Raw genomic sequence first — 19,455 nt, forward strand, 5'->3', positions numbered from 1 at the left:
CTGCAAGTGTGAATATTCCTAGTTTACAAATTTTCAAGATAGATCTGCATGCAAATCTGGAAGCTTTGCCAAAAAGAAAGGAACTGCCTTTTCCTTTTTCATGTTTTTTGATGTCAGTGATGCTGTATCTTCCATTTTGGCTTCTCACAGCTGATAGTCAGATTCACAGAATTTACAGCAGGAGTGGTGGATGTGAGGAGAGGAGGTTATTTTTGATTGGCACAAATGTGTGCAAGACTTGCACCGTGTATACATGTACATGTATATGTAAACATTTCCTCTTCTATTTTGGCATGATGTCAGTTTTATTAAACTTGTTTAAAAGTATTTTATATGTGCTCCATTGTATTTTTTTCTACATATACTTGCCCAGTGTTAAGTTAATCTTTTCTGTGGTAACCACATCTCCTGATCTTCTAATGACTTTTCTATGTGGATTTTAGAGTGTGCAGCTTTACAGTTAAAAGAAATTTCAAGGCAGAGAATGAAATTCTATACAAATACCCTTTCTTCTTTTTGCACATCTTTTATAAGGTAAAGGTCAGAGTCTTTTTGATGGAGAATATGCTTGTCTGTTTACTGGAGCTCTGCAGTTGGGTTTTAAACACCCGTGTGCCCACATCTGAGAAAGAGAATAGGGGTGTTAAAAATAAGTTGGGAGGGACTATTTAAGCTAGAAAATGTGCCTTTTACTTAACCACAATTTGTGTAAGTTTAGGATAAAAATGAGCCAGACCTGTCATCATTTTGTGCTTAACTTGTGTGACATCTGACTCTTAGAGGAAAGGGAGCATGCAAGATTTGTACATTCTTGTGGACAAAAGAAATGGCAAAAGTCAGAGGGTCCACAAAAATTCACCAAATTTTATTAGTAAATTACACACTTGTCATGGAAAATGGGGGGAAATCAATCAATCAATCAATCAGTCAGTCTAGCCAATGGAAAGGCCAGGGACATGGGGCATGCACCCAGGCTCAGTGGGGGTACATTCTTTTAGATAGCTTTTCCCCACCCTGAGGACAGCTATTTCACTTACTATGCAAATTAGTTATCATGCACAGTCCATTCTTTCAGATCTTTCTGGAAATGGGTTGGAGGGCTTTGGGACTCTTGGGTGGCCTTGTTTCCTCCCTGCAGTCCATGCCCACTTCTTGGCCTCATTCTTGGGGTTGTGCTGTGCTGTGTTCTTCTAGTTCTTCAGGAACTAGAACAAGGATGTGTGTCTTGGGCAAGTGCTGCCCTATCTTTGCATGGCTCCCATCTGCAGCCACATCTTGTTCTTTCTCACGGTGGTACCATAGCCATCTGGCTGTTGGTGCTGGTACCCCTTATCTTCTGGGATTCTACAACCTGTCAAAAGTTCTTATGCTCATAAGAATCATACTATAGCCATTACAAGCACATCTTCTCTTCCTCTGAAGTGACTCAGTCACTAAGAAATGTTTAAAATAGACAAAAAAGAATACTTTAACACAGTGTCCACTTCTATCTTCATGGTTTCAGCCACATCTGTGACTGTTTCAGATACTTAGGAATCAGAAAATCTGCTACTTAGGATGAAATGTATGTTCCAGGTGCCAGCTGCAGCAGACACAGTAGGTTTTGTGATCCTAGGGCTCTTTGTAATTTCCGGATCTGTCAAGCTTGTTAAAAATACTGAATAATTAAAACAATTCCGATACATTTTCAACAGTTTAGTCTTTTTAGTCTTTTAATATTTTATCCTAGAATAAAGTGCACATGGTGCTCCGGAATACTGTTTACTTTGAGCAGAAATGTAGAGAAAACTAGAATTTCAGAAAAGAGAGAAACATTACAACTTACTGTGGCTTCATGGTCTCATTTATTGTAATATCCCTAATTTCTTTATTTCTTTGGCTGTTCTTTATGCAGGAATTATTCTTTTTCTGAAACCACAGAGCTTTGTGCTGTTTTCTGATCTGTAGAAATACAAAGTGCATTACCAAGAGTTCAAATATGGCAATGAATTATTATGGGTTTTATCTCTTTGATATCTCAGATCTATCTTAGTGTCGATCTAATGCTGTTGCTTAGTGCCGTGTTCTCCTGAAATATGTAAGCAGCCGCAAAGAAGTTAACATTCCTGTTTAAAGTGCTGGAAATGGCATTAAATAATACTCATTTTCCAGACACTGTAGGCTCCACCTGTCTGCTTTTTTTTTTGGCATGTTCCAAAATTTCCAATTAGTATCTGGATTGTCAACAAAACCTCTAACTTGGACTTCTGAAGAGTGGACTCCACATTATTCTCCATCATTTATCATCAGTCCTGGTTAACTGGGGATGCCTCAGATGACTGGAGGTTGGCCAGTGTGATGCCTGTCCGTAAGAAGGGTCAGAAGGAGGACCTGAGGATCTACAGGCCTGTCAGCCTGACCTCAATGTCCAGCAAGAATACGGAGCAGATAATTTTGAATGCCACCATGCAGCATCTACAGGACCACCATGGAATTAGGCCCAACCAGCACAGGTTTAGAAAATGCAGGTCCTGCTTGACCAAATTGATCTCGTTCTAGGACCAGGTGACCTGCCTAGTAGATAAAGAAAAGGCTGTGGATGTTGTGTTCCTGGACTTCAGAAAAGCCTTTGATATTGTCTCCCACAGCATTCTTCTGGAGAAGCTGGCAGCCCATGGCCTGGGCAAGTGCACTTTTCTATGGGTTAAGAACTGGCTGGATGGCTGGGCCCAGAGCGTGGTGCTGAATGGTGCTGCAGTTGCTGGTCAGTCACTACTGGGATTCCCCAAGGCTCCGGACTGGGTCCAGTCCTGCTTAATGTCTTTATTGATGGTATGGATGAGGGGGTTGAGTGTACCCTCAGTAAGTTTGCAGACAACACTAAATTGGGCAGGAGTGTTGATCTGCTGGAACGTAGGCAGGCTCTGCAGAGTGATCTGGACAGGCTGGGTCCATGGGCCGAGGCCGGTGGTGTGAGGTTCAATAAGACCAAGGCTGGTTCCTGCACTTGGATCATGCCAACCCCGTGCAGGACTACAGGCTGGGTGGGGGAAGAGTGGCTGGAAAGTGGAGAAAAGGACCTGGGGGTGCTGATTGACAGCTGCTGAACATGAGCCAGTGTGAGCCCAGGTGGCCAAGAAGGCCAATGCCATCCTGGTCGTAATCAGAAATAGTGTGGCCAGCAGGACCAGGGCAGGGATTGTCCTCCTGTGTGTCCAGAAAGAGCTGTGGAGCTGGTGAAGGGTGTAGGAAGCAGGTTATATGAGGAGGGCCACAGGTTGGATGAGGGAGCTGGGGTTGTTTAGCTGGAGAAAAGGAGGCTTGTGGGAGACCTTATCACTCTCTACAACTGCCTGAAAGGAGGGCGTAGTGAGATGGGGTTGGTCTCTTCTCCCAGTCAGTTAATGACAGGACAAGAGCAAATGGCCTCAAAGTGCACCATGGGAGGTTCAGTTTGGACATCAGGAAGAATTTCTTCACTAAAAGGGTTATTAAACACTAGAATGGACTGCCCAGGGAAGTGGAGTCACCACCCCAGGTGGTGTTCAAGAAAGGATCAAATGTGGCACAGTGCTATGGTTTAGCTGACATGGTGGTGTTCAGTCAAAGGTTTGACTTGATGATCCTTGAGGTCTTTTTCAGCCTTAATGTTTCTATGATTCTGTGACTTTGATATACTTGACAGATAAATGATATTCCTGTCATGAGAAGATTTCTGAAATTTAGAAACATGTTCCCAGCCTTTTCCAAGGTGAAATCCAAACCTTTTAGAGTTCATCACGCGGAGAGACAAAGTCAGGAGCCTGGCAGGTGGGGACTTCACCAGTACATAAGAGACCCTTTCTCTGTCACTCTCATGTCTCCCATGAGTCATTTGAATTTGAAAGATACAACCATCCCACAGTCAAACTTTCTTTCTCCTGTGTTAAGGAATTAGTCAAATCCTCACTGAATCAATTTATTGCAGCATGACAGCGTGCTGTACACTGTCTCTTGTTCTCCTCACATATCTGACCAAAGCTGCAGTGGTCCGGCTGGCAAAGGCCAACCTGTTAAACTTCCTGAAGGTATTTCCTTGATTTTCAGCTATGAAATGTGTTTTCCTCTTGAAAATTATGTTAAGGAAGGTATACATTCTGTAAAAAATGTTCACTGAATTGGTTTCTATCAGTAAAAGTTGTGAACAAATGTTTTCATGAATTTCCTGGTTGCAGATATACCACCAGGTTTTGTCTATCACAACATTGACTGATTAATAAAAAATAATGTAATAGGGCAATTCCTTTTGTAGTTACATTAGGTAGAAGAAAATTCCTCAATCCCTGCTTGCATTAGTAAAGCAAATATTACAATTTAAATTACTCTACTGAGTTAATTTGAAAACCAGAGCCTTATGATTTTTAAAACAAGATTTTAAATCATATTTTATGATTTTTAAAACAAAACTGTAATATTTAAATTTTTATTATTTAAATATTTAAATATGTAAATATTTATTATTTCTAAAAAACAAAGGAGTCAAAGAAAAATTACAGTAAATATGAGATATATTAAGATATTTGTGTCATATTTCTGTTTAATAGCATATATAAGCTATTATGTCATATATCTGTTTAATCATTCCCCTATTTAGAAACTACTCTAAAGTATCTTGAAATACAGTAAAAACTATTTACAGTTAAAAGATTTTCATGTGTATGCATTTTGAGTAAATTAATCAGCATGATTTTAAAATGTATTTAATACACAGCACCGTGAAGTTAACTTTTTATAGATGCTTTCCTCAAGTTCACTTTTCCATTCCAGAGCTCAGCATGCTGTTCTGTAGAATCACCAGTCTTTGTGGTGGGTTAAAACCAGATGAAATTCACCTTTGTTTATTCATCTTTTTTCTTCCAGTTAATAACAGTTTGAAGAGTGGCTTTGGGCTAAGTAGAGAAAATAAAGGTCTTTGCCAATTCATTCAGGAGTGCTATTTCTTCTAGAGCTCTCCCTTGGTCGCAAGGTGTCAGCGTGCATGACAGACTTCCAAACCTGTCAGTCATCATTTACCTCACCTTTCTCTTCTTAGCTTTTGTGGCTTTCTCATTTCTGGATGTAAATATTAGTTACACTGACGTAGGCAATATTATCTTTCTTGGAATGAACTGGGGGAAATTACTAATTTTTCAGTTCCAAATGGAAAAAAACTCTTTCATTCTGTAATGGGTTGCAATGACCTGAATGACCAATAATGAAACCTACTGTGGACACAGATCCTGTTTAGCTACAGGATGTCCTCTCCATTTTTTTAGCAAGGTAGTCTGAAATTGATTTGTTGGGCTATGCAAATTTTTATCTACAGATTATTTTGTTCTTCTTTGAGATGGTATCTCTGCCTCAATCAGTTGTTCCATTTTCAGTCTGTCACTGGGAATCTTCAGGAAGAGTGAGACAGGGTTATACAAACAGGTACCAATTTTTGAAAATAAAATAAGAAGCACCTGCTAGATTTCTGGGCTTGTTGAAATCAATTTTTTTTTGGTCCTCACAGAAAACAGGATATTCTGGCTGCAGGCCAAACAGCAGTGGTTTTTCTTTATAATGGGCATGAAAGGGCAAGATTTTTTAGCAGCTTTTAGCATGCTTAAATTTGAGTAAAACCATTTGTTACCAACACAAGTCAGCTTCCTAAGTGTTCTGCTTACATAGCACATTTTTTTCTGAAAGTTATGAACGAACTGAAATCCTTCTAAAAGAAAGAAAATTAATATTTGTTACAATATCAATGCATTAAGAAGGGGATTATACTACAGCCATAATAATCTTATGTTTTTAAAATATTAATCTTTTTATGCTATCATCATAGCCCCTCCTTAAAAAATGGAGAAACTTTCTTGTTGACAAAATATGAATTTTTTATGCTCCTTAGCCTCAATGCTGTCAAATTATCAAATATAGTTTCTCAGCAGATATATCTTGTATTTGTATTTACAGAACATACATATGCCACAGTAACCATATTTGAAAGTTTAATCCTTTAAACTATTTACATTGGGTTTTCAACATTAATAATGGAAAGCCTTTGTAAATTGAAATAAAAAGGGGAGGGGTAAAGAGAGGGGACAAGTAGTTTATGGTGTGAAGACCAGGGTATTTTTTGTAGATGCTCTTCAATCATGTAATCATAGGCAGGCAAGTCATATGCATTTGCTGAATGAAAATTATCATTGTGATCATAAGATACTTCCTTGATATTCTTGAAAAATTATATAAAAGCTCAAAAGAATTAAATTCAATCCATTATTACCAAGCTATTTTAAATTACTGAAAAGATGTAATCCTTTGAATAGTTGCGTCCAAGCACCTAGCTTAGACATAGTGTTAGTGACCCTGTTCTTCCATAAAATCAGCCCTCTCTAATGCCTGCATCATTGCTCTGCTACTTGCATGAATATAGGTATGTATGTGTGTATATATAGGTATAGATAGGTATGTTCTATGCATATAGATTTGAAATACATGCATTTACACAAGTATACAGTGTTCTTGGTTCAGAAAGTCATATAAGCAACTTCATGCATGCACTAGATATTGTAGGGGTAGTCTGAAGAAGAAGTAAAATAATGAGGACTGCCCAGCATGGTTTTTACAGATATACTGAAATTTTTTCTCTGTATCTCTGCAAATGTATTTAACTTCTTTACTTTCTACAATTCAGTAGAGAGAAACAGAAGTATCACCAAAAAAACCAGTCATATATAGTGATTTATATAAATGGATATATTGATGCTGTTTATAAGCAAGGAGAGCACATGGATACATTGCTAAGGAAACCTGAGCTGGAATCATTTGATCTTCCTGGGTTATTGAATACTTCCTCCTTGCACTTTGTCAGCTTGTGGATGTGCAAGCCAAGACTTCCTCTCTTGCTTCTTATTGATGAGGAGAAACGGACGCCCTCCCAGTGCTAGTCATACTCTGACCTCATGATTTAAGGTCTAAGGTGACCAGCAGAAAACTTCAGTGATTCCTCTATTTATCTGTGCTGATGTGTTTTGCTGTATCTATCTAAAAAATATACTGCTCTTTTTTAAAGCTTGATTCGCCACATGCAACACAGAAAGGAACAGCGTACAGAGAAAAATGTTTAAGTGAGTCATATCAGGCTCACACAATATGTCATCTACATTATTTGATATTCCAGCATATTTTGAAAATATATTTAAAATTTTTCATTATCTACATTCACAAGTTGTTATTATTATTGGCTTGAAAATTTTTGGTGCTCCCTAAAGATTACAAAGGTGATGACATTTTATTCTAAACATATGCTTTCTTTTAAATATTAATAATATACTAGAAGTTGGGCTTTCTAGACCCTTTTTATTTTTAAAATTAATCTTTTTATGGTTAAATGAACTTTAAGCAAAATCTAGGTGGTGGTATAATGGGTTGGTTCAAATAATTCCAATATCCTTTTGAAATCCTGATTTTATTTAATGTTCCAAGATACAGCAGACTGAAATAAAATATATGCCACCTCTGAATTTGAGAATTTTTATAAGAGCTGTGTTACTAATGATTTGAAACAACAGAAGTATGCAAGTTGGCTGTTCAACTGACGAATCTTGCATTTTGAAAGTAATTCCTGATGGTAGTTTTATTCATATTCACATTACTTTAACTGGCTAGTTGGATTTATATCAATTACTATTGCCAGAACAATTGTGACATAGTTTTGATATGCTAGTAAAAACATCTATTTTGGACAAAATTTTTACTAGTAAATGTTGACTTTATCCACTTAAACCCAAACAGCTAATTTCTCATCCCATTTAGAACAATAAAGATGTGTTATGGCCTTCTTCCTTACAGTCCAGTTGTCTTTTAAAAAAACTATGTTGTCCCCAGACTTTAAGCATAAAACTGGAAAAATTTCTCAATTAATAAGGGACCATGTGTTGGTCAAGCTCATTTCATAGATCTTTAATTCATGGATACTGTTAAGTGAATACATAGAAGACATTCTTATCCTCATTGGACCTGCTTAAATGCCTTAAAAATAGACTACTTTTGGATAAAATGAAAGTGTATTAGAATAACTTCTTATAAAGTGAACACTAATGAACGTCCAAACTGGTTGATATTGAATATTTTTACCAATGCTATTGTTTAAGATTCAATAAATGTGCTGACAAGTATGAAATCACTATCTTTAAAGGAATCTGCTGATTCCATTAGCCAAGACTGCTAGATTGCTGCATTATACCTCCAGCAATAGCTGCTTTGAATGTGTTTCATTTAGCATTTCCAGTTTTTGTCCTTGTCTTAGTCTAAGACAATTTTATGGTGCAGAGACTCTGAAATGTTACCTCCCCTCTCCCCATCTACCAATAACGAGAGACAAATGCAAAAATATATAAGTGGGAAAATAACAATTTCTGAAAGAAAACAGCAACAAAGAAAACAACAATAACCACTAGATACACAGGTGCTGAGTCAACTGGTTTCCCCAGGAACAAAGAAAACGAGACAACTGCCACCCAGGCAGCACATGTGCCCCAGAGGACAAAGACAAGATGGTGAAGAGGCTTTCCTGGCTAAACCTCCCGCTGTGGAAGAAAAAAAACTGCGAAGGCAGGGTCTCATGGTGTGATTCTGGTGCCAGATGGGATGTGCTGGCATTGTCTGGGGCAGTTCCAGGCCTGCAGTGTCAGTTTTCCTGTTCCCTCTGTGTGACAGCAGGGTGCATGTCTGGGAGGTCACCCCTACCGCCTGCTGCCTCTTCCTGCCACCTGCTGGACTCCCTTTCAACTCATCCAGCCTTGTCTGGTGTCAGTGCCACAGCCTCATGTTGCTGCCCCATTCAGGGAGGGCGAGATGGTCCTGCTGGGCACCAAAAACCGCACGCCTGGCCCAGATGTTCCTGGCTGCAGTTTCAGATCTGTCACTTTTGAACCACCAATTTGAGAGTGGTCCCACTGCCTCTTCTCAGCCCAATTGTCCTGCAGAAATGTCCTGGAGGGCTCAGAAATGTGAAGAGACCTACAGGTCATACAGTGCCAGGGTCTGCTGATTGCTTCACTTTGGTGAGCCAGACCAAAATGGACCCCTTTCTGTTCCAGCCATGGTATGCATTATCTCTGCTGAAACCATGCCTATGGCTGATGTGAATGGTATTTTAAACAGCACTGAAATCCTCAACTCTGTACCCAAGACATTATCCACCCCTTATTCTATACCATGCACATGACAGCCAGATGTTCATACCTTTCAACTGTAGACATCTACGCATACAAATAACTATATACAGATATACGTGTTATTTAAGTGGTCCCTGACTGTTCCCCCAAGATGTTTGTTGGCTTTATTTTAGTCCATCACTGGTGTGACTTGAGCAGTCTGTATTCATTGCTGAGGATATTTTGTGACGTATGGTGGCAGTGTCATTCAACAACCAATGTTACATACATAGTTCAACATTATAGATGGTTCTCACCAAAATCAGGTCCCCTGTGTGATGTACACTATGTTCCCCATCCCTCTGTATTAGCTACCAAGTGTAACCAGGTCCTTGAGCAAAAACAGTCCCATGGATGGGTTTGCCTTTGCTTGAGATGGGACTAATCCAAACTTTCATATGCAAACATGCATATGGTGCATGTCTTTCCCAACATGCACCATATGCACCATGGGGACTTTATCTTCATCCGCTATATGCAGTGATTCTGATTGGGCAGGGCTAGAGTGGTTAGTGGAGCCGCTAGTGTAAACTAATCAGTTGGTCTTCGGTAAATGCAGATCCCAATGTTTGAACGTCCCACCACCCACTGCCTTCAGTGAGGTTTTTAACAATCCATTTCACTGTTTGCCTTTCCCAGCAGCCTGTGGGTGATAGGCAATATGATACACCCACTGAATACCATGTTCTCTAGCACAGGTGTCCATGAGGTTCTTGTTTGAAATTAGTCCCATTGTCTTACTCAAATCTTTCTGGGGTGCCATGTTGCCACAGGACAGGCTTGAGGCACAGGGTAGGTCTCCAGCCATCCAGTGGTGGCTTCTACCATTGTGAGCACACAGGGCCTGCCTTGGCAGGTTTGCGGAAGTGTGATGTAATCAATCTGCCAGGCCTCTCCATATTTATATTTATCCCATTGTCCCTCATACCAATGGGCTTTACCTGCTTGGCCTGCTTGATTGCAGTGCATGTTTCACAATCACGGATTACCTGGGATATGGTGTCCATAGTTAAGTCCATCCTTCACTCATGAACTCATCAGTATGTCACATCTCTTCCTTCATGACCTGAGGCATCATGATTCCAACAAACTAGAAATAACTCTCCCTTGTGTTGCCAGTCCAGATGTACCTTTAATTTTGGCAGCCCAATCCACCTATTTGTTGTTGCAATGCTCCTTATTAGCCTGACTCATAGGCACATAAGCATCCACATGACAGACTTTCAGTCAGCTTCTCTACCCTGACAGCAATGTCTAGCCAGATTTTGGCAGCTCAGATTCTTCAGTGCCAATTGGCCTTTTTTCATCTTTCTAGCCACCTCCACAGAGTGTTTGCTACCATCCACAAGTCAATATAGAGGTATAGTGTTGGCCACTTCTCTCACTCAGCAGTATCCAAAGCCAGATGAGTTTTCAGCTCTGCATCTTGACTTGATCCACCTTGTCCTTTGGTAGCTTCTGCAACTTGCTGCTTAGGGCCCCATATGGCAGCTTTCCATGTTTGACTCGTCCCTACAATATGGCAGGAACTGTCAGTGAAGAGAGCGTGTCACATCTCACTTTCTGGTGGCTGGTTATATGGTGGGGCCTCCTCAGCCTGCGTCACCTGATCCTCTTCCTCTTCACATCATAGTCCAGAACTCTCACCTTAAGGCAAGTTTGTGATGATTTCCAAGATCCCAGGGTGATTAGGATTTCCCACCTGGACTTGCTGTGTGATCAGAGTGATCCACTTACTCCAGGTGGCATTGTTGGCATGATGTATTGAAGGGACGTGCCCCTTGCAAATTCTGCCCAACACTCCCCATGGTCATCCTACTGGGTGACTGGATTTGGTCTTATATTTACTCCTTCGGAGAGGGGCGACTACTATTGGCTTAGGCTGCCCATCTTGTTGAACTGCAGCCTGAATGACTGTGGTGTCTGCCAATTTGCTCTCTTTCTCCTCTGGCTGTAGGTGCTGCTGTATAGTAAAAAGAAGCATGCGGGTAAGCATTAACTAGGGCCCAGCAGAGAGCAGTAAGTTGCCGCTCTCTGAAACTGCCACAGCAATTTTATTTCACATATTCTGCTACCTTACCAGAGTTTTGTATTTGTTCAAAGGGAAACTTCCAAACTATTGGAGCAGAACACTTCTTCAAAAGTAAATCTTCAAAATCCCATTTCCTCCTACATCCCATGCCATTCAGGAATTTTCACCTCTAGGGCAGGTGTCCACATAACCTCCTGTCTCAGTTTTGAGACAAATTTAAGAGGAGACATTCTGCAGTGAGCAGTCTCCTTTAAAAGGTTTCAACAATCCCCTTCCACCAAGAGATAATTAATACTTATAGAGAAAAGTGAAAAAAAACCCAAACAAAACCAACAGTTCATTAACAACAGAATGCCCACAGGCAAGGAAGAAAAGTAAATAACCCCTAAAAACTGAACTATCAGAACTCACTCCCCGCCCCACACAAACACAGGAACAAAGACCCAAAAATGTCCAGAGAATGGGGCAAACATTGAAAAAAATACTCCTTCCAGACACATGGTGCAAGATGGTGCTGGCTTTCATGCTGAGGGAAGTGGATTTTCCATGGAGGAGTTCCAGCAAAAGGCAAAAACCTGGCTCTCTGGTGTCGACCTCCTCTCGATGAGCAGACGGAACAGCTGGGCTGGAGCCTCTTGGTGTGCTTTCTCTCCCTGGCTCCACTCCTCGAGGCTGGGGCTGGAATGGAGCGAGTCCGCTCTCGCTGGTCCCGCTCCTCCGGTCTCAGACCAGCAACTCTTCAGTTCACCTCAAGGCAGCTGAAAGATTGCTGCTGCAGCTTCTCCAAGCCAGAGGAGGAAAAAGCTTTTTGCCTGAGCCAACAAAACCAAACTAGCCAAACAAACCTGAATCACACAGCGCCATGGAATGCCTGGGCAGTGAGGCTTTGAAAATGCCTGCCAAAAGCCCAAAGCTTCCCCCTCCCCAACCCCACACACTACCAGTCCCAGGCTTTAAAGATACAGCAACCACTTCTGGGCATTTCTGATCATGGAATAGACTGTAAATCACTCCAAGACACCTCCCTAGAAATCTCCATCCTGATTCCATGTGTTGTAGATTGTACAGAGGAGACCAAGCAGAGCCAGCAAGAAGAATATGGTGTCCTTAGCACCCAGAGGGAATTCAGCATTCTCAAGAAGTGATGTGTCAGACCTGAAGGGGAGAAGGAGGTGAAAGGCTGGGAAAAATCATCTTCTCCTGTTCCCCCAACAGGCTGTGTGCAATAATTAATAAACCTGCAGATGTACCAGCCCAGATGAGGAGAGGCAAATGATGATGAAGACATAAACCAAATGATCTTCATTGCCTTTGATGTTATCATTCCATAAACTGATACCACATCAACTGTATCTTGGTTCCTCTCCCTGATCTGAAGAAGAGCACTGTCATGGGCAGATGGTTCCACATATTTGGGTGCATACACAAGGTTAGATGCCACACTGCCATGACTAAACCAAGCAATGTGGTGACCAGGGAGTTCTGTACCCAATATAGAAATTATTTAGTCAAATTCTTTATTTTTTCACTTTCTCTCTTGAGCCCCTTTTAGTTGGGTGCCAAATATGTCTTTGTTTAAGGCAATTTTACAGGGCAGAGACTCTGCAATAAGTTACCTCCCCTTAGTTTTCAACCTCTCCCCTCTACCAATAAGGAGTGACAAATGTAAAGAGATATAAGTGGAAAAAACCACAGTTTACTAAAAGAAAACAGCAATAAACAAGAAATACAAAGGCAAACACTTAAACCCTCACCCAGAAATGCAGAGGAGGTCCCTCTAATTGTCCCGGGGAGCACAGACAGAATGGCATAAATTCCAGTCTCTGGGCCATGTGGCCAGGACGGAGGACAAAGGCGACAAAGGCAACAATACATCAACCGAGCATCCGTGGTTCCAAAACTGCCTCCTTCCCCAAGCAACAACGGGAGAGGGGAAAAAACAAAACCTAGAAAACATTTTTCTCCAAAAGGAGTCAATGCTGTGAAACGCTGGAAGAAACTTCTCAGCAGATGTAGGGCCAACTCCCTCAGCAGCTGGAATCTTGTGGAGCGGCTCTGACCCTTGGCGACAGGCGGCTGTCCTGAGCAGCAGCGGCAGGAAGTCCGGAGAAACACCTCCCCTGGCTCCAAAAGCGGTGGCTGCTATAGCGACTGTGGCAAGGGTCGCTGTCTGTCTTTTTTTTCATCAGTTCCTGGGAGGCCGTGGCTAGCAACCTGTCAGAGCGCCCCGCTTTCTCAGGTCTCAGGAGCCTGGGAAGAACAAAACAAGAGCTCCATGTGTCTGTTCCCTGTTTTTAAAGGGACCCAGCACCCCCTCCCCTTTCCGTGAATGGGGGTAAAACACAGAGGTTCTGCTTCCCACTTTGGGTCTTAAAAGGACAGTAAACTCGCACGGATTGATGTAGGGAAGATACAGAATACAGGATTTGGGGTCACCCCTAATGCTAAACTCTTGCCTCCTATCTCTGTAACTATGACAGTCCTTCTAAGCAAACAGCTCCTCTAGTTAAAAATATGCAACAAATCAAATTAATTAAAATTTATCTATTCAACTGGTGCAGTAGTGTTTCTGAATAACTCTGAGGACCATAAATTCAAATTAAGGTTTGCACAACTTCCTCCTAGGTTTGAAGAGAAGGTACATTACCAAAAGGAAAAGGGGAAATTAGTGATCCTCTTAAACAGCATTCATCGGGGGTGCTTGCAAAAGTGCAAGATACTGAAGGTTCATACAGCCAGATTTTGCATCATAAACCAGAGAGTGAAGCAGACAGACATAGCAATTAATTGTACCTAATGTTAATATTCACATAAGGTTAAGTATGATAGCAGTCACCTATGAGTGGAGTAATAGGAAGTTAATTATTGCAAAACGTTGATCATAGGCATTCAGTGCTTATAATTTTATTCATAGCATGCTTTGGTTGTTCTGATACTCCTTCAGGCAGTAATATGGGTTGTCAGATTCAGTTTTTAAGGTACAGGTGTGAAGGATATATGCTAATTTATACATGTTCATTGAACATATTTTTTCCTAATAGTTTTTTAACAATGAGATTTTACTACAGAGCACTTGTTCTCCTGGTTTTAGTAAGCTTCTAAAGAGATACAAAAAGTGTACACCATGCTCTACTGCCAATAACAACTGTCCTCTTCTTGCAAATACAAGGAATGCAATATAGTCGTCCCACCATTCTGTATTATATTTGATTTATTCACCAATCTAAACTTGTATATGGCTTCTGATTTTTGCAGTCTGAATGAGAACCTAATAAGTGTGGGGACAGGATTAAAATTTTGCTTCTGACAGTTTCCTAAATGCAGTCCTTGTTCTGCTGACGTTTTACATCTCCTACTTTTCAGCCTCATCCTATGGCACATTTATAACCTATTACATTTAATACTTGAAAATGTGATTTCTGGTTTTAGTATTGATGCTTTACCTTTTGTCTTCAAGTGGTCTGAACTCGGAGCCTACACTTTATTATCTACTTAGAAAAGAATGATTAATATTAAAGGAGTATCAAACTCTTAAATATCCACAGAACTTGTAAAAGAGGTGGAGCCACAAAACTGGGCGTTGTGTTGGCAAAATTAGAGTGATACAAAGTTTACCTGACTATGTATCAGCACTATTGCTGCATTTATTATCCTGATTTTCTTAAACAGAATATTGCATGACTCTTAATGTTCTATATTTGATTACTAAAAGGAAAAAAAATCATCTTCATAGTTTTTCCACTTTTGCAGTTTTAGTGGTGTTAGCTCTTAATTCTAAACTAGAAATGAGTATTCACATGGGGAAGGAAGAATCTGATGTCATTTATTTCTGGTTAGACCATTATACTTGAGAAAAAAAGAAACTAAGAGCCAGTCAGTTTTCTGGTATTTTGTAAAATGTACTGTCACTGCCAGAGAATATGACAACTCACATTAAATATTTGGGTTGGACTTCATTTGGTGACATTTCACTGCAAATTTAGAGAGTACTGAGAACATCTGCTTAACTTCCAAAATGTGTGTTAGCTCTTCCACTTTTTCTCTGCAAGTTTTACAAGGTTTCCACCTCTACCAGTGTGTGTGTGACACATAAAATTGAAGAAAAAGTACTGTTGCAGTAAATACAAGTAACATTTTATAGTAGCTTTGACAATTTGTGTCAATTGCCTCATGGCCATGCCACGTTCTGTGGGGCAAGGTTTTTGGGGGTTGTAGTTTGCATGATTCAGTAATCTCAACTGGTGTAACTACAGCTGTGGAGGGCAGTGAATTGATAGTAACAAGTTCTGTATTTTTTTACTTGTTCTAAAGACTAGTTTAAAACACATTAAAAATCAATAAAATGTTATTTTTCTTTCAGGTGGGAGATGAAAGAAGATGCAGATCTTGAAGATGAGGAGGAAGTTATGGTGGAACACTTAAAAAATGTTTATTTGACACAAAGGACTCCTATCTCAGAGGATAAGGAAGAACAATTACCTTGACAGAATTTGGGTAGCACCTTCTTTCTGGATTCAACAAGAATAACTTAATGCCATAACTCACAGGACTAGAAAGCTGAGAAATACGTATCTTGAGTAGGAGTTCTAAACTAAAGGGTGTTTCCCTGTTATTGTCTGGTCACCCCATCCAGGAAGCAATTGTTCACACATGTATAAGGCGAGGAATGGTGCAAGAAAATGTCAGTGTCATAAAACAATGAGGTTCTATCTCAGTACTGCAGAGGCATAAACCTGAATGACAAACTAAGAATTGATTTAAGAATATAAAACTGACTCTGAAAGTAATGCAACTTTAGACACAGGCTAAGCAAATACTCCTGGTTTCCATCCACCACTTTGCAGTTGGAGTCAGCCTGCCCCCAGTTAATGTCACTCAATGACCTTTTCTCTCCTTTGGTACTTGTTTATTAAATCACCCAAAATACATGAAAAGGGATAGGTATAGACCATACACCTACAGTCCTTTTCGAGTTGCTCCAGGATGAGTATGCTTGGCCATTATTCCCAATCAAAAATGCATCAGCTTTACTGCCCTCACAAATCCTCACTTAACATCCAGTGTATTTTATGGCTTAAAAAACACTTTATAGAGAAACTTTAGAAGTTTTGAGAAGCATCTTTTTATTAAAAAAAAATTATTTGCAGGCAGTGCTCAGAGGATTATCTTAACAGTGGACTGAGAAAATAATAAATAATTTAATATTTATTTTTGATAAATATAGTAAAATTTCATAGTCAAAGTAATCCTGGTTTGATATTCAAAATTTTCTGAATATCAAATATTTTTCTGAATACTAAATATTTTTCTTACACACTTGTGAAAACTATCAACATGGAATTATTTTTTTGTACAGAAGGTGTGGTTAGTATTTCTTTAGCTCTACAGAAATAATCCATAATTTTTCTCTTAGTTTCTTTCATTAAAAGTGCAATTGAACTATTTTCTCTGCTTGATGAAGGACTCTGGCAAGATCGTGCTAAGGGTGCAATCTGAGCAGAGTTATTCATGTTCCCAGTACATCTTCACACAGATGCTATTATGGACATAGCTTAGACCACTTGAATAGGATGAAGACATGCTTTTTTTCCCTAAAGGCTTCAGCAGCATCATGGGAAAGCATATTACTAATGCTGATTTAGGGTCTTATCTGAAATGCAGGTTTTTCTCCTCTTAATTGCTCTTTTTTCTTTTCATATAAAGCATCAGAACATTTAAAATGAAAATGTGGACAATTGCATCTTACAAATCTCCAAAGATCTTTTTACAACATTGCAACACGAAAGGGCTGTGAGGCACTGGAGCTTAAAAAATGCTCAAAATATTAATTAAAGAATAAAGTAGACATTTTCCTCTGCTGCCAGTGTAGTAATTTCAGATCATAAAGAAATGACTAGTGTAAAAACTATTTGTCTTTGCTTTGTATTTCGCCTTTGAAGATTAGTGGTGGACTTCAGGTTTAAAACACCTCTACAGGGATCTTCATGATGGCAGGTTTGGTATTCTGACAAATGAGGCACACATATTCCAAGCCATACAAATAATGTGTTAGTATACATGGAAACTGGCGTTTAGAATATTCTCTCCTATTCTATCAAAATCTATTGTACATAATTAACTTTTTGCATACTCACATGAAGTGCCTATGTGGTGAAACTGATTGAAATACATCTTGTGAAAATGCTCCCCTTCTGGGAAATACCTACTCTGAAGAGGATCAACTTTGCAAGTGAACAAGATAATTGAGAGTAAAACCCCTCACTTAAACTTAAATGGGAATACCCATAAAGGGAGTTATTCCAGACTGGTTATTATCCTTTATCCTCTAAATTCACAATGCACTGGGTTCTGGAGTAATCTATAAGCAGTCACATTTAGAAAAAAAGAATTCTTTATGCCCCTTCCTCCTTTCTCTCCCTGCCACATTAATTCATCAATAAGCCACAGGGTAGCAGTAGGACAATTTTGTGTTTCCCTTTATAATTATTGAGTCCAACTGTTAACCCAGCATGGCCAAGCCCGTCACTAAACCATGTCCCAAAATACCACAACTACACATCTTTTAAATTCCTCCATGGATGGTGACTCAACCACTATCCTGGGTGGCCTGTGTTGGAGCTTGATAACTTTTTCAGTCAAGAAATGTTTCCCAGAATCCAGTCGAAAACTACCCTGGCACAACTTAAAGCCATTTCCTTTCATCCTATCATGTGTTACCTGGAAGAAGAGGCTGACCCCCACCTGGCTACAACCTCTTTTCATGTAGTTGTATAGAGTGATACAGCCTCCTTTCTTCCAGGCTAAACACCCAGATCCCTCAGCTGCTCCTGATCAGATTTCTGCCCTTCTCTGGACATGCTTCAGAACCTCAATGTCTTTCTTGTCATGAGGGGCCCAAAACTGAACTCAGAATTCACCAGTGCTGAGTAAAGGGAGACAGTCACTTCCCTGGTCCTGTTGGCCACACTGTTTCTGATAAAGGCCTAGATACCATTGGCCTTCTTACCTACCTGTGCACACTCTGGCTCATATTCAGCCGGCTGTTGACCAGGAACTTTTCTGCTGTGCCTCTTTCAAGTCACTCTGTCCCACAACTATGGCATTGATTGGGGTTGTTGTGACCCAAATACAGGATGTTGATCCTTGTTCCACTGGCCTCAGCCCACTGATCCAGCTTGTCCAGATCCCTTGTAACCCTCCAGCAGGTCAACACTCCTGCTCAATTTGGTGTCATCTGCAAACTGACCGAGGATGCCCTCTAGTCCCTGGTCTAAATAATTGATAAAGGTATTAAATAGGATGTTCCCCAACACTGAGCCTTGAAGAATCCCACTTATGACTGGCCAATGACTAACATGCCTAAGAACGTAACAACATAAAAGCTGAATCTTTCATTTGGATGTTTTTCCTATCCAAACCTATACGTGCATCTTTTAGGGTATCTGAGTGCAAGAGAATGTGTGTTTCAAATTGATCTTGACCCACAATCCTTACTGAGAAATACCAGGCCTTGATTTTGCTGGCAATGTAACCATTCCAACTGACCTTTAGGGTATAAAAGAGACATCATCTTCGCAATATTACCTAATGCTGAATACACACTTCTACAACATTCACATTTGTTCAATAAAATTACAGTAATAATAAGAATTGTACAACTAAGATTGCCAAGTAACATGCCATTGATTTATCAAGACTGTTTGCTTTAAACTTAAATACTTAATTGAAGATTGAATGAGCTGACCATTTATCCATTGTATAGATGTATTCCGTAGATGCTTGTGTGTAAAATTAGGAACATTTTAATGATGGTAAGACTGCTGCTTTCTTTGTCTTTTCTTCATAAAACAATAGTTCTATATTCTTTAAAAAGTTCTGCTGATTCTAAAATTGACTTAAATTAATTTTTAAGAGTGATGCAATGTCTGTTCTCTTTGACACTACTTATTGATACAGGAATGTCTCATATGTATGTTTAGCCTAAATAAATGAAAGCAGCAGGAGTCAGATTTGTTTGCTATAGTGTGGGCCCTGTGTTTCATGACCACTGCAATCTGATCCTGTTAATTGCTCCTGGAAAGCTGGTCAAAAATAAGAACTAAAGTCTGTTGCACACAGCAGACCTTTCTGAGTGGGCAAGAGCTGGCCTCACTGGCTCAACTGAATTATCTCAAAGGGAAGTTATTGTATTTATAGAAACTAATTGGATCAGATAGTGCA

At 39.9% G+C, this 19,455-nt stretch overlaps 1 protein-coding gene across 5 annotated transcripts in view; it reads left to right on the forward strand.

Moving 5' to 3' along the window:
• KIAA0825 (KIAA0825 ortholog) overlaps positions 1–19,244 on the forward strand; it is a 252,870-nt gene extending 233,626 nt beyond the window's left edge. For 4 of the 5 annotated variants that reach the window (XM_069002262.1, XM_069002263.1, XM_069002260.1 and 1 more), the window contains one exon: positions 15,596–19,244. In XM_069002262.1, the coding sequence (XP_068858363.1) occupies positions 15,596–15,719 (124 nt within the window). In that variant the 3' untranslated portion in view covers positions 15,720–19,244. The remainder of the gene's footprint in view (positions 1–15,595) is intronic. The other variant, XR_011147825.1, reaches the window with a different exon arrangement.
• Positions 19,245–19,455: the final 211 nt, after the last annotated feature.

Source organism: Aphelocoma coerulescens (assembly GCF_041296385.1).
Source record: "Aphelocoma coerulescens isolate FSJ_1873_10779 chromosome Z unlocalized genomic scaffold, UR_Acoe_1.0 ChrZ, whole genome shotgun sequence".
In the NCBI taxonomy this organism is placed as follows: domain Eukaryota; kingdom Metazoa; phylum Chordata; class Aves; order Passeriformes; family Corvidae; genus Aphelocoma; species Aphelocoma coerulescens.